At 36.6% G+C, this 16252-nt stretch overlaps 3 protein-coding genes across 3 annotated transcripts, besides 1 other annotated feature; 2 read left to right on the top strand and 1 right to left on the bottom strand.

Annotated features, from left to right (window-relative positions):
- Positions 1 to 11190: 11190 nt before the first annotated feature.
- Positions 11191 to 16252: part of a mobile genetic element that runs on past the window's edge.
- Positions 11301 to 12179, bottom strand: TVAGG3_0599280 (uncharacterized protein; the record flags this gene model as incomplete). The annotated part of the gene is made up of 1 exon (XM_001287561.1): positions 11301 to 12179. One exon carries the CDS (start codon positions 12177 to 12179, stop codon positions 11301 to 11303), a length of 879 nt encoding a protein of 292 aa, XP_001287562.1.
- Positions 13134 to 14249, top strand: TVAGG3_0599270 (protein of unknown function, DUF4106 family; the record flags this gene model as incomplete). The annotated part of the gene is made up of 1 exon (XM_051239727.1): positions 13134 to 14249. A coding segment is annotated over one exon (1116 nt), but the record flags the coding sequence as incomplete, so codon positions are not given.
- Positions 14955 to 15854, top strand: TVAGG3_0599260 (protein of unknown function, DUF4106 family; the record flags this gene model as incomplete). Its single annotated transcript, XM_051239726.1, has 1 exon — positions 14955 to 15854. One exon carries the CDS (start codon positions 14955 to 14957, stop codon positions 15852 to 15854), a length of 900 nt encoding a protein of 299 aa, XP_051097550.1.

Raw genomic sequence — 16252 nt, 5'->3', positions numbered from 1 at the left:
TTCAAGTCATACTTACTTTCGTCCGAGACTTACATTTCAAGTCATACTTACTTTCTTCCAAGACTTACTTTCGTCCGAGACTTAATTTCAAGTCAGACTTACTTTCGTCCGAGACTTACATTTCAAGTCATACTTACTTTCGTCCGAGACTTACATTTCAAGTCAGACTTACTTTCGTCCGAGACTTACATTTCAAGTCATACTTACTTTCTTCCAAGACTTACTTTCGTCCGAGACTTACATTTCAAGTCATACTTACTTTCGTCCGAGACTTACATTTCAAGTCATACTTACTTTTTCCAAGACTTACTTTCGTCCGAGACTTACATTTCAAGTCAGACTTACTTTCGTCCGAGACTTACATTTCAAGTCAGACTTACTTTCGTCCGAGACTTACATTTCAAGTCATACTTACTTTCTTCCAAGACTTACTTTCGTCCGAGACTTACATTTCAAGTCATACTTACTTTCGTCCGAGACTTACATTTCAAGTCATACTTACTTTCTCTCAAGACTTACTTTCGTCCGAGACTTACATTTCAAGTCAGACTTACTTTCGTCCGAGACTTACATTTCAAGTCAGACTTACTTTCGTCCGAGACTTACATTTCAAGTCATACTTACTTTCTTCCAAGACTTACTTTCGTCCGAGACTTACATTTCAAGTCAGACTTACTTTCTTCAAGACTTACTTTCGTCCGAGACTTACATTTCAAGTCAGACTTACTTTCGTCCGAGACTTACATTTCAAGTCAGACTTACTTTCGTCCGAGACTTACATTTCAAGTCATACTTACTTTCTTCCAAGACTTACTTTCGTCCGAGACTTACATTTCAAGTCAGACTTACTTTCTTCCAAGACTTACTTTCGTCCGAGACTTACATTTCAAGTCAGACTTACTTTCGTCCGAGACTTACATTTCAAGTCAGACTTACTTTCGTCCGAGACTTACATTTCAAGTCATACTTACTTTCTTCCAAGACTTACATTCGTCCGAGACTTACATTTCAAGTCAGACTTACTTTCTTCCAAGACTTACTTTCGTCCGAGACTTACATTTCAAGTCAGACTTACTTTCGTCCGAGACTTACATTTCAAGTCAGACTTACTTTCGTCCGAGACTTACATTTCAAGTCATACTTACTTTCTTCCAAGACTTACTTTCGTCCGAGACTTACATTTCAAGTCAGACTTACTTTCTTCCAAGACTTACTTTCGTCCGAGACTTACATTTCAAGTCAGACTTACTTTCGTCCGAGACTTACATTTCAAGTCAGACTTACTTTCTTCCAAGACTTACTTTCGTCCGAGACTTACATTTCAAGTCAGACTTACTTTCGTCCGAGACTTACATTTCAAGTCAGACTTACTTTCGTCCGAGACTTACATTTCAAGTCATACTTACTTTCTTCCAAGACTTACTTTCGTCCGAGACTTACATTTCAAGTCAGACTTACTTTCGTCCGAGACTTACATTTCAAGTCAGACTTACTTTCTTCCAAGACTTACTTTCGTCCGAGACTTACATTTCAAGTCAGACTTACTTTCGTCCGAGACTTACATTTCAAGTCAGACTTACTTTCGTCCGAGACTTACATTTCAAGTCATACTTACTTTCTTCCAAGACTTACTTTCGTCCGAGACTTACATTTCAAGTCAGACTTACTTTCGTCCGAGACTTACATTTCAAGTCAGACTTACTTTCTTCCAAGACTTACTTTCGTCCGAGACTTACATTTCAAGTCATACTTACTTTCGTCCGAGACTTACATTTCAAGTCAGACTTACTTTCTTCCAAGACTTACATTTCAAGTCATACTTACTTTCTTCCAAGACTTACTTTCGTCCGAGACTTACATTTCAAGTCATACTTACTTTCTTCCAAGACTTACTTTCGTCCGAGACTTACATTTCAAGTCAGACTTACTTTCTTCCAAGACTTACTTTCGTCCGAGACTTACATTTCAAGTCATACTTACTTTCTTCCAAGACTTACTTTCGTCCGAGACTTACATTTCAAGTCATACTTACTTTCGTCCGAGACTTACATTCGTCCGAGACTTACATTTCAAGTCAGACTTACTTTCTTCCAAGACTTACTTTCGTCCGAGACTTACATTTCAAGTCAGACTTACTTTCGTCCGAGACTTACATTTCAAGTCAGACTTACTTTCTTCCAAGACTTACTTTCGTCCGAGACTTACATTTCAAGTCAGACTTACTTTCGTCCGAGACTTACATTTCAAGTCATACTTACTTTCTTCCAAGACTTACTTTCGTCCGAGACTTACATTTCAAGTCAGACTTACTTTCGTCCGAGACTTACATTTCAAGTCATACTTACTTTCTTCCAAGACTTACTTTCGTCCGAGACTTACATTTCAAGTCAGACTTACTTTCGTCCGAGACTTACATTTCAAGTCAGACTTACTTTCTTCCAAGACTTACTTTCGTCCGAGACTTACATTTCAAGTCAGACTTACTTTCGTCCGAGACTTACATTTCAAGTCATACTTACTTTCTTCCAAGACTTACTTTCGTCCGAGACTTACATTTCAACTCAGACTTACTTTCGTCCGAGACTTACATTTCAAGTCAGACTTACTTTCGTCCGAGACTTACATTTCAAGTCATACTTACTTTCTTCCAAGACTTACATTTCAAGTCAGACTTACTTTCGTCCGAGACTTACATTTCAAGTCATACTTACTTTCTTCCAAGACTTACTTTCGTCCGAGACTTACATTTCAAGTCAGACTTACTTTCGTCCGAGACTTACATTTCAAGTCAGACTTACTTTCGTCCGAGACTTACATTTCAACTCAGACTTACTTTCTTCCAAGACTTACTTTCGTCCGAGACTTACATTTCAAGTCATACTTACTTTCGTCCGAGACTTACATTTCAAGTCAGACTTACTTTCTTCCAAGACTTACTTTCGTCCGAGACTTACATTTCAAGTCAGACTTACATTCGTCCGAGACTTACATTTCAAGTCATACTTACTTTCGTCCGAGACTTACATTTCAAGTCAGACTTACTTTAGTCCGAGACTTACATTTCAAGTCATACTTACTTTCTTCCAAGACTTACTTTCGTCCGAGACTTACATTTCAAGTCAGACTTACTTTCGTCCGAGACTTACATTTCAAGTCATACTTACTTTCGTCCGAGACTTACATTTCAAGTCAGACTTACTTTCTTCCAAGACTTACTTTCGTCCGAGACTTACATTTCAAGTCATACTTACTTTCTTCCAAGACTTACTTTCGTCCGAGACTTACATTTCAAGTCAGACTTACTTTCTTCCAAGACTTACTTTCGTCCGAAACTTACATTTCAAGTCAGACTTACTTTCGTCCGAGACTTACATTTCAAGTCATACTTACTTTCTTCCGAGACTTACTTTCGTCCGAGACTTACATTTCAAGTCAGACTTACTTTCGTCCGAGACTTACATTTCAAGTCATACTTACTTTCTTCCAAGACTTACTTTCGTCCGAGACTTACATTTCAAGTCAGACTTACTTTCGTCCGAGACTTACATTTCAAGTCAGACTTACTTTCTTCCAAGACTTACTTTCGTCCGAGACTTACATTTCAAGTCAGACTTACTTTCGTCCGAGACTTACATTTCAAGTCAGACTTACTTTCGTCCGAGACTTACATTTCAAGTCATACTTACTTTCTTCCAAGACTTACTTTCGTCCGAGACTTACATTTCAAGTCAGACTTACTTTCGTCCGAGACTTACATTTCAAGTCATACTTACTTTCTTCCAAGACTTACTTTCGTCCGAGACTTACATTTCAAGTCAGACTTACTTTCGTCCGAGACTTACATTTCAAGTCATACTTACTTTCTTCCAAGACTTACTTTCGTCCGAGACTTACATTTCAAGTCAGACTTACTTTCGTCCGAGACTTACATTTCAAGTCATACTTACTTTCGTCCGAGACTTACATTTCAAGTCATACTTACTTTCGTCCGAGACTTAAATTTTAAGTCAGACTTACATTAATATCAAACTTATATTAACCTACGACTTACTTTTATTCCCAGACATCTTGATCCACACTGACATTGAAAACCACTCATACATCTAAAGCCACTCAAACATCTAGATCCACTACGACATGGAGATCCACTCAAACATAATTTTTGCTCTCTAACTACATTTTTATATGATTTTACAACCTAAATTTTCTTCTTTACCTAAAGATTATTCGCAATATCTGAATATCATTAATTAATTGAGATATTCAAGTTTTGACAGCGGATTTGGAAAGCAGACTTGATGGAGATTTTAAATCTGATGTCAAATCTTGGTTTTGTGCATTATTGGAAGAGAAAAAAGGGTGTTAATTGCAAATCTTAAATATAGTTTTTTACGAAAAATGTAATTAGGGTTAGAATCATAGAAAGATATATCTGTCAGACATTGTTATGTGTGACAGATAATATTGCATCTCATAGACACTGTTGCATCTTTCAGACACTGTTGCATCTCATAGACACTGTTGCATCTGTCAGACACTGTTGCATCTTTCAGACACTGTTAAATTTCATAGACACTGATGCATCTCATAGACACTGTTGCATCTGTCAGACACTGTTGCATCTCATAGACACTGTTGCATCTCATAGACACTGTTGCATCTCATAGACACTGTTGCATCTCATAGTCACTGTTGCATCTCATAGACACTGTTGCATCTCATAGACACTGTTGCATCTCATAGACACTGTTGCATCTATAAGTCACTGTTGCATCTATCACTTACTTTTGCTTCTGTTAGATACTATTGCATCTCAAACACTGTTGCATCTCATAGACACTGTTGCATCTTTCAGACACTGTTGCATCTCATAGACACTGTTGCATCTGTCAGACACTGTTGCTTCTGTTAGATACTATTGTATCTCTCAGACACTGTTTGCATCTCTCAGACACTGTTGCATTTCATAGACACTGTTGCATCTCATAGACACTGTTGCATCTATAACACTGTTGCATCTATCACTTACTTTTGCTTCTGTTAGATACTATTGTATCTCTCAAACACTGTTGCATCTCATAGACACTGTTGCATCTCATAGACACTGTTGCATCTGTCAGACACTGTTGCTTCTGTTAGATACTATTGTATCTCTCAGACACTCTTGCATCTCTCAGACACTGTTAAATTTCATAGACACTGTTGCATCTCATAGACACTGTTGCATCTATAAGTCACTGTTGCATCTATCACTTACTTTTGCTTCTGTTAGATACAATTGTATCTCTCAAACACTGTTGCATCTCATAGACACTGTTGCATCTCATAGACACTGTTGCATCTGTCAGACACTGTTGCTTCTGTTAGATACTATTGTATCTCTCAGACACTCTTGCATCTCTCAGACACTGTTAAATTTCATAGACACTGTTGCATCTCATAGACACTGTTGCATCTCATAGACACTGTTGCATCTATAAGTCACTGTTGCATCTATCACTTACTTTTGCTTCTGATAGATACTATTGTATCTCTCAAACACTGTTGCATCTCATAGACACTGTTGCATCTGTCAGACACTGTTGCATCTCATAGACACTGTTGCATCTATCACTTACTTTTGCTTCTGTTAGATACTATTGTATCTCATAGACACTGTTGCATCTGTCAGACACTGTTGCATCTTTCAGACACTGTTGCATCTCATAGACACTGTTGCATCTGTCAGACACTGTTGCATCTTTCAGACACTGTTAAATTTCATAGACACTGATGCATCTCATAGACACTGTTGCATCTGTCAGACACTGTTGCATCTCATAGACACTGTTGCATCTATCAGACACTGTTGCATCTGTTAGACACTGTTGCATCTCTCAGACACTCTTGCATCTCTCAGACACTGTTAAATTTCATAGACACTGTTGCATCTCATAGACACTGTTGCATCTTAGACACTGTTGCATCTCATAGACACTGTTGCATCTGTAGACACTGTTGCATCTCTCAGACACTGTTGCATCTCATAGACACTGTTGCATCTTCAGACACTGTTGCATTCATAGACACTGTTGCATCTCATAGACACTGTTACATCTCATACACACTGTTGCATCTGTCAGACACTGTTGCATCTCATAGACACTGTTGCATCTGTCAGACACTGTTGCATCTTTCAGACACTGTTATCTTCATAGACACTGTTGCATCTGTCAGACACTGTTGCATCTTTCAGACACTGTTATTTCATAGACACTGTTGCATCTCATAGACACTGTTGCATCTGTCAGACACTGTTGCATCTCATAAACACTGTTGCATCTCATAGACACTGTTGCATCTCATAGACACTGTTGCATCTCATAGACACTGTTGCATCTGTCAGACACTGTTGCTTCTGTTAGATACTATTGTATCTCTCAGACACTCTTGCATCTCTCAGACACTGTTGCATCTCATAGACACTGTTGCATCTCATAGACACTGTTGCATCTGTCAGACACTGTTGCATCTCATAGACACTGTTGCATCTCATAGACACTGTTGCATCTCATAGACACTGTTGCATCTGTCAGACACTGTTGCATCTCATAGACACTGTTGCATCTCATAGACACTGTTGCATCTGTCAGACACTGTTGCTTCTGTTAGATACTATTGTATCTCTCAGACACTCTTGCATCTCTCAGACACTATGCCATCTCATTAACACTGTTGCATCTTTCATTGACTTTTTTATCTCTCAGGAAATATTTTATCTCTATAATATTTTTTATATCTCCCAAACTTTTACATCTTTCTGATTAATTTTTTTATCCTTTTTCATTCTGTTCTGTATATCGAATCTTTATATAACAAATAATTAAATAGTTTCTCATATTTATTAACTATTTTTATAAACAATAATCATACACATTTTATTCATATAAATATTTTTTTCACAAACCATTTTTCCTCTTCCTTCTTACAACAAAATCCGGATCTCTTTCCTTGTCTTTATTATCAAAAACTTCTTCGATAATTTTTGAAATCATGTCTTTGTTTTGCTGATATTCATCTGATTCTTCCGGAAGATATGCATTACTTAATGCCAAATCTATCACTTCTGGATGTGTTTTTCTTAATGATGATATATAATGAATTGCCTGAATTGTATCATAATCGATGTTCATCCCAAGATTAAACATGAAACTTGTTGCCTTGTCAATTGACGGAAGATTTAAAATGCGTTGAACAAGACTTTTAACTCCTATATCTGGAGTTACTTGTTCTTCATACAAGTAAATTTCGTTCTCAACTTTGGTTGTAAATGTTTTCCGAGCCGAAATTTTGCATTGTTCATTTTTCCGATCACCCTTTCCTATCGGATTGTCTTCATCATCATAAACTAGAATATTCTTCGAACTATTGAATTCCAATTTTCCAATATGAAATGCTTTAGGTTTTTCTAAATCGGCCGGTTTTACATCTAAGATGTTATGAATACATGGAATATGAACACCATATAGTTTATAAACATTTTCCATGTTGCAGTTGCATTTACAATGCTGTTCGACTTTATTTTTAATTGCCGAAATTTTCAATTTTCTATAAAGTTTCATTACATTATCATTTTTTGGATTATGTTTGAGTGGCTTTAGATGTATGAGTGGTTTTCAATGTCAGTGTGGATCAAGATGTCTGGGAATAAAAGTAAGTCGTAGGTTAATATAAGTTTGATATTAATGTAAGTCTGACTTAAAATTTAAGTCTCGGACGAAAGTAAGTCTGACTTGAAATGTAAGTTCGGACGAAAGTAAGTCTGACTTGAAATGTAAGTCTCGGACGAAAGTAAGTCTGACTTGAAATGTAAGTCTCGGACGAAAGTAAGTATGACTTGAAATGTAAGTCTCGGACGAAAGTAAGTATGACTTGAAATGGAAGTCTCGGACGAAAGTAAGTCTGACTTGAAATGTAAGTCTCGGACGAAAGTAAGTATGACTTGAAATGTAAGTCTCGGACGAAAGTAAGTCTGAGTTGAAATGTAAGTCTCGGACGAAAGTAAGTCTCGGACGAAAGTAAGTCTGACTTGAAATGTAAGTCTCGGACGAAAGTAAGTCTGACTTGAAATGTAAGTTTCGGACGAAAGTAAGTCTGACTTGAAATGTAAGTCTCGGACGAAAGTAAGTATGACTTGAAATTTAAGTCTCGGACGAAAGTAAGTCTGACTTGAAATGTAAGTCTCGGACGAAAGTAAGTCTTGGAAGAAAGTAAGTATGACTTGAAATGTAAGTCTCGGACGAAAGTAAGTCTGACTTGAAATGTAAGTCTCGGACGAAAGTAAGTATGACTTGAAATGTAAGTCTCGGACGAAAGTAAGTCTGACTTGAAATGGAAGTCTCGGACGAAAGTAAGTCTGACTTGAAATGTAAGTCTCGGACGAAAGTAAGTATGACTTGAAATGTAAGTCTCGGACGAAAGTAAGTCTGACTTGAAATGTAAGTCTCGGACGAAAGTAAGTCTGACTTGAAATGTAAGTCTCGGACGAAAGTAAGTCTTGGAAGAAAGTAAGTCTGACTTGAAATGTAAGTCTCGGACGAAAGTAAGACAGACTTGAAATGGAAGTTTCGGACGAAAGTAAGTCTGACTTGAAATGTAAGTTTCGGACGAAAGTAAGTCTTGGAAGAAAGTAAGTATGACTTGAAATGTAAGTCTCGGACGAAAGTAAGTATGACTTGAAATGTAAGTCTCGGACGAAAGTAAGTCTTGGAAGAAAGTAAGTATGACTTGAAATGTAAGTCTCGGACGAAAGTAAGTCTGACTTGAAATGTAAGTCTCGGACGAAAGTAAGTATGACTTGAAATGTAAGTCTCGGACGAAAGTAAGTCTGACTTGAAATGTAAGTCTCGGACGAAAGTAAGTATGACTTGAAATGTAAGTCTCGGACGAAAGTAAGTCTGACTTGAAATGTAAGTCTCGGACGAAAGTAAGTATGACTTGAAATGTAAGTTTCGGACGAAAGTAAGTATGACTTGAAATGTAAGTCTCGGACGAAAGTAAGTCTGACTTGAAATGTAAGTCTCGGACGAAAGTAAGTCTTGGAAGAAAGTAAGTATGACTTGAAATGTAAGTCTCGGACGAAAGTAAGTATGACTTGAAATGTAAGTCTCGGACGAAAGTAAGTATGACTTGAAATGTAAGTCTCGGACGAAAGTAAGACAGACTTGAAATGTAAGTCTCGGACGAAAGTAAGTCTGACTTGAAATGTAAGTCTCGGACGAAAGTAAGTCTTGGAAGAAAGTAAGTCTGACTTGAAATGTAAGTCTGACTTGAAATTTAAGTCTCGGACGAAAGTAAGACAGACTTGAAATGGAAGTTTCGGACGAAAGTAAGTCTGACTTGAAATGGAAGTCTGATTCTAAATGTAAGTTCTAGACTAAAGTAAGTCTGATTCTAAATATAAGTCTGATATTAAGATAAGTTTGTAACTAAAATTAAGTCTTATTCCAAAAGCAAATTTAATTGTATAATAAGTCTGGATCTAGAGTAAGCCTTAGTCTACAGCTATTCTGTGTCAAAAATAAGTCACGAACCATAGTAAGTTTCGGACTAGAGTATGTCTGTAATTCGAATCATTCATATTCTTCAATTATCCCGCCAAAAAAATTATCGTCTTTTTATCATACCATAGTTTTTATCAATCTCGTTCTACTAAAAAACCTTTATATTGGTGATTTCTTTGTTAAACCCGTATTTTTTCATGTGAATCTTATTGTATAAACTCTAAAAGTTCAATTTCCGGTCGAAAAAAACTTGAAAACAATTTGTATTCGACGAGTTAAAGAGCTCTATTTATTCTAAATTTTCCAAAAAAAATTAGATTTGTTTTTTCGCTTCAAAAAATGTTGTTTTAAGTTTTAAAATTTGTAATTCAAAATTTTTTTGGAAAGATTTACGATTTTTTAATACTGCGAATGAGTTTTATTTTACATACTCTATTGATAAATCATATTTTTGTCGAGATATAACTTTTTTTTTAAAAAATTATATGCAAAGAGTGTTATAGAATTCTAGAAGGTATAGTGCATAATTTGAAGTATATACTATCAAATAAAGAAATTTTACAGTTTTTTAGTTTTATTTAGATGTACGTTATTTTAGATGGCTTCGTCGAAAACAAAGCATGTCTGTTAAGTTTATTCTTAACATGGTAAATAAAATGGCAACGAAGCCCAGTGTACTGCGTCTTAGTCTTATCCGTAGTTTTGTTATCTTCATACTCAAATACAACAAATACAAATAATTTATTACGAAAAAACGTATAAAACAAATGATATATTTATTTCTAGACCAAGTTGACGAACATGTAGCGCAACTGTATCGCTTTAGAGAACAGTTCTTCCAACACCTACTCATTCAGTGAAAGATTTAAGAAGAACTCTTACTCGACCTTAACTACCTACGCTTTGCTTGAACAATTAACGAGGTTACTATAAGGTTGCAAGTCTTGTCAAAATGTAGTATGCAATACGTTGGGGAAAAATAGATATATACGAACAAACTACTACAGTCTAGCAACTAGTCTTTAAGTGTAATGTATTTTTGCTACAAAGAGCTCATAACGAAGTCAAATTTTGCAATTTGATGTCAAAACTAGCTAGTTGTTGAATCAAATAGCGTTGTGACTGCATCACGATCTTGTGGTATCAGAGCTGTACTGCTGCAGACTAATTCAACTAAACATGAGCAAGATTGGGATTTCTATTCTCTGGGTGCGAGGCTCGTCCAAAGTTCAAGCAAGCTACAGTGTTTTGGATCACCTAAAGAATTTTGGGAATTCAGTTATCCGTTACTACTCTTAAATTAAAGTAGAGCACTACAGCGAATCAATCGTAATGCCTAGTCTCTCCAGTAACAAGCTGATCTGCTATATTAACTTTAAAGCCAAATCGATTCACATTGTTGCTGGTAAGTCTGATTGCTTCAGATAGAGAGCATGAATTGCTTCTTTATCATCTAATCCCCATCCCCCTTGTTCCCGATTGGATGACATGGACAATTCATCTTTCTCTAACGAAACAAAATGACACTTTTTTGGCGGCTTATTGACTCAGAAAAATTTGAGAGTTAACGAATAATTTTGGCGCCAAAAATAATTTCTCTTAATTTATTAAATTTAATATACGCACATCCATAAGTTATGCTATCTTTAAAAAAAAAAAAAAAAAAAAAAAAAAAAAGGTAGTGGGGCTTCCAGGGGCTGCGCCCCTTCTAGCCCCGAAGATGTTTAGTATAAAATGAGGTTTTTATTCGGAAAATTGTTAGTCTTCTGGTGTGAATTCGGAGGACTCTTCGTGTTTCTCTTCTTCGTGTTTCTCTTCTTCTTCCTCCTCCATTGCTTCTGGGAAGAAGTCTTCTTCTGGGTCGAAGACATTATATAATGTGTAATTGAATGACACATTATATCTTTCTTTGAGTTCGCTCCTGACAAAGAACTTAGTTCCAGGAATACAGAAGACTTCTGTGCGTTGGAAAAGCTGATGTCCTGGAACAAATTTGGCAATTAGAGACTTCTTTTTTCCGAATTGTTCAGGAGTTTCCATGACGACAGTAACAACATCTCCATCTGCGAGGTCTTGTTGTTGTTCGGAAAGGTAAAGAGCAATGATATAAATGGTTGCTGCGTTGAATTCGAGAAAGTCGAATTCAAATTGTGTAGTCGTATAGCAGTCAAACCATTTTGTACAGTTGTCTCCGAACTCGTCAATGTATTCATCTTGGTCATATCCGTAACTAAAGACTTGGAATTCGGCAATGCTCTTGTCGAATGACCGTTGCATGTAACGAGGAAGATTTTGACGAACTTGGTATAAAGTTCTCAACATTATGAGCTTAGTAAATGTTGGAAAATACTGAACTAAGACATCGCTAAGCTCAATTGGACTTGGAATTGTCTTAGTAAGTTCAATTGAACTAGCAATTGCTTTGTTCAGAACTTCACAGAACTGAGTATTGTATATAGCGTCTGGTTGTGTGTTTTCTTCGGCGTCTTTGAGATATTTAGAGCAAATTTGTTGAAGAATTTCTCTTAATTCGCTGTTAGACTTTTTGGCGGTTATTCTAACAGCTGTGCCAGTTCTTGGAGGTTGTGGGGCTTTGGCTTTGGTTAGCGGTTGAGAATTGTTAATGTTGGCTTCCATTAGACAAAAATAAACTGTTTTTTTCGGACTACTCATAGAAAAGTTTAAAATAAACCGTTTTCGTCAACGGTAACCCCCTCTATTTTTTTATTTTATTTAATAGTTACCGTTGGCAAACCGTTCCATCTCAAATATTGAATGAACTATAAACGTTTTTTGTTTTCTATATATACTTTTTTGTCCAACGGTAAAACTTTTTACACAACGGTTTTTGAGAGTCGTAGCCGTTGACTTTTTTGTAGAGCACTCAAAATAGTATAACTTTGTCCGGACAAGTAAGGGTCTATCGTCGCTACAGGAAAAGTTACAGGCGTTCCAAGGAAGTATACTTTGAGAAGCCTTTCCCCCTTATAGAATGAGATAGGACGGTTATTTTACAAAACTGACAACACTTTGACCGAGTAGTTTTTTGTGCTGAACAAAAAGTGTCATACAAACATCTGTCAAAAACCGCTTTTTAACTTCACTTAAAATGCCACGTAAGCTACGTAAGAATATACGTAAGAGGAAGAGAGCATTGAAACATCCAATAGTAAAACTGACACCACAACAACAGTTGCAACAACAAATGCTGAATGACCCCACTATGTTGCAACAAATGTCAAGCAATCCTATGCTTTTAAACCGAGTCATTGGTGCACAGAGTGGAGGTTTAAGAGCGGGACTTTTAGCGAAAATGGCAGGCTATGGTGGAGCTGCAGACGGAACAGCATATAACCCTCAAAGTCAAATGAATTTGAGTTCACTCAAAAATCAAATAACAGATGTCAAAAAGTCAAACATAGACATACAGAAGCAAATAAGTGAAAACGAAAAGAAACTAGAATATGACAGACACACAAAGAAACTCAATGAGTTAAACGTAGAGAAAAGAAGAAAGAAGAACAACTGAAAGAACTAAGTACAGAGGAATATGCGAAAAAAGTGTCAGAAAAAGCAGCAGAAGTAGCAAAAATGGAACAAGATGTCATAAATTTGAAAAACCATACTACTCAATATAAAATACTGAAAGATGAAGAGATAAAACAAAAAGCCCTGAAGACATATATGGATAGCGATGAGTATAAAAAAGAAGTTGAAGCAAATGTAAAGGCAGAAAAACTTTTACAGTTGCAAAACCAAACCGTACAGTATGAAAACTTAGCACAAGAAAGTAAAAATAACGACGCAGCCATGCAAAAGGCAATGAAAAGTGCAGAATATATAAAAGCTAACAATGACTGGTTAGATGCCCAAGCCAACGCTAAAGCAGCCCAACTCATAGGGTCAATAAGGACAAAAATACAAGCGGATGAAGATAGTTCAAATGAAGCTTTAACAAATGCTGACTTTAAGAACGCTTTCGAAGCTCTTCATAGTAAGGTGAAACAAGTGAACGACTTCTCATCTGGAAAGAAACTGAAGTCTGAAGGTTTCGACAAAGAGTTAAAAGAAGTAGCACAAAATATGACGAAAATAACAGATGCAGCAACGAGACAGGCAGTTCAAAGTGCCTATGACGCCGTTAGAGCAACTGTTGTGAAAAGTCAAGAAAAAGAGTTACAACAGACCAAAACAGACCTAGTAAATGCTTTCTTAAAAACGAAAAGTCAGGTAGGACATTACGCTGCAGATGGAACATATGTGCCAGCTGGTGGAACTTATATACCACCAAACCCTCCAAGAGAAGCACCTGCACCAGGACTACCTAGAACATTTACATCGTCACATGGACACAGACACAGGCATGCACAACAACCAGCACAACAACCACCTCCACAACCAGCACAACAACCAACACAACAACCAACAGTTCAAAACACTGCACCACAACCAGCACAACAACAACCACAAACAGAGCAAGGACATAAAAGAAGTAGAGAACAAGGAAACCAAGAATTCTTAAAAATGCTTAAAGAAGACTATGGTTACCCAGATAGTATTGACTTTAGTGACAGATATAAAGAAGCTATTAGAAAGTTCAAGGATGGAAATACTGACCCGAACCTATTTAGCTTTATGGCTCTGCACCAAAGGGGATATAATTTCAAACCTGGAAAATACAAGCTCGCTAAGGGATATGATTTAATAGCATATCATCCAAATGACATGAACGAATTTACTCCGAGATATTTGATGTCAGAGCTAAATGACAATTTAACTCTCTTCATGAAACGCGTAAAAAATAGAGACGGAACGAAAGAAGAAAGGTTTATGAGTCCGGATGACTTAGAAAGGGAACTTGTTGAAAACGGTCTCGGAATATATGAAATGCCAGCAGATGAGGTACAAGAAACTCCACAGGAAGAACTAGTTCAGATACAACCAGACATGGAAGAAATAGTTCAGCAACAAAAGCTAGAAGAGCCTGAAGGAAACGAACAAGTCCTTCCTTTGGAAACTAACTTCACAGAACTAGATGAAGATTTGGAACAGCCGAAAAATCTTGACCCTCAACAAGAGTATGCGGAGAATATGGAATATTTCCAAGAGTCTAAAAAAAATTCGGCTGACATAGTAGAAGAATATCGAAAAATGTTTGCCGACATACAAAAGACTCCAACATCAGATGAAAATATCCAGCATAGAATGGAAGAACTGAAAAAAAATGTACACAAATACAACAACCCTTTTTACTTACGAGCATTTAACGTTCAATCTTCGGATGAACTCGGTGAAGATAAAAGGTTAAATTTCAAGAAAACATATAGAAATGAAACATTGTTTAAAGTTCATTCAGAACCTAACCAAGATGGAAACAAACCTACTTTTGTTTCTGCAGACGATGGAACTACAATGAGATGGGGTCATAAAGCTAACCCGGATAGGTGGTTCATAAACTTACAACCTCAATTCCAAGAAGTTGTAGACGCAATGGAAGTCAATGGTGAACCAGATATAGCTGGTATTTTCAGCGCGGCTTTAATGCCATTGAAAGATATGAAAGATGCAGATATTTTGGACCAGTATGAAATGAACATGGCTGATGGAAATATAACACCTGACGTTCTAGAACATTTATCTCAAAGAACTACACAGAACCATAGAGATGGTATATTTGGTGAAGAGTTTAGAAAGAAAGTTAGGGAGATAGAAGGAAGAGAACCTATTGTACATGACCTTGCAAACGAAAGTTTACAAAATGTCATAAAAACTTACTTTGCAGACAATGAACCGAGAAGGGATGAATATTTAAGAAAACTCAAATGGACAGTACCAAATGAAATGTTAGTATTGAAAAACATGTTCCTTGACAAAATAAAACCAACTACAGAAATAAACGACGCAAGACTGAAAGATTGGGTAAAAGCTTTCCCATTCACAAAAGATATAGTTGGTAACATGGAAAGAAAACCAGAATGGCTACAAAAACATATATTTGGAAACGAGCATATTCCATATGGACAGGCACTGTTTGAAGAGCTTGAACCGGAAACTCAGGAAAGAGTCATGCAAACAATACGCGAAGACTCAAATACAAACTATGACAAACTCTTTCTAGGATATAGGTTACCTGAGATGGGCGACCAGAGCCAAAAGGCAAAAAGGACATGGGAAATTTGCAACATACTAGATGAACATAATGCAAAGATGCAACAACTTCAAGCAGAGGGCAATGAAGGAAAAAGAAGAGTTAAAAACTCAGTCAGGAAGAAAGTAAAGCTTGGTCCACGTGGGTTCTATTATGACATATAAATCCAACTATTCTATATTTTTACTCATATGAAATGTACGCCGCTCAGAATATAACGCCAACAGTTTTGGATGCTATGAATGGAAATGTTTCCGAATGGTATAACGAATGCGACAATGCCATTAGAAGGTCAGAAATAGTTCCTGGAACTTACGAATATACAACTGCTGTTTCTTATGGAAACGTAGGTGAGTTTGGAGAAGGTTCTTCAACAACAGTAGATATTGCTTGCGACAGGTTTCATATAATTTCTATTGACAACTCTTTCTTATACGTGGAACAAGACATTGAAATAAAACCTTCTGCAAGTTGTCTGACAAGAAAGGTTGCAATGGAATTTTCTATGTCGGATACCAATATGCTCCAGAAGTTTTCATGGGATATAAGATATATTCTAACT

This window comes from Trichomonas vaginalis, chromosome II (assembly GCF_026262505.1).
Source record: "Trichomonas vaginalis G3 chromosome II, whole genome shotgun sequence".
NCBI lineage: Eukaryota > Parabasalia > Trichomonadida > Trichomonadidae > Trichomonas > Trichomonas vaginalis.
Note: the sequence above shows the minus strand (reverse complement) of the source record. Positions and strands in the feature narration are given on the sequence as shown.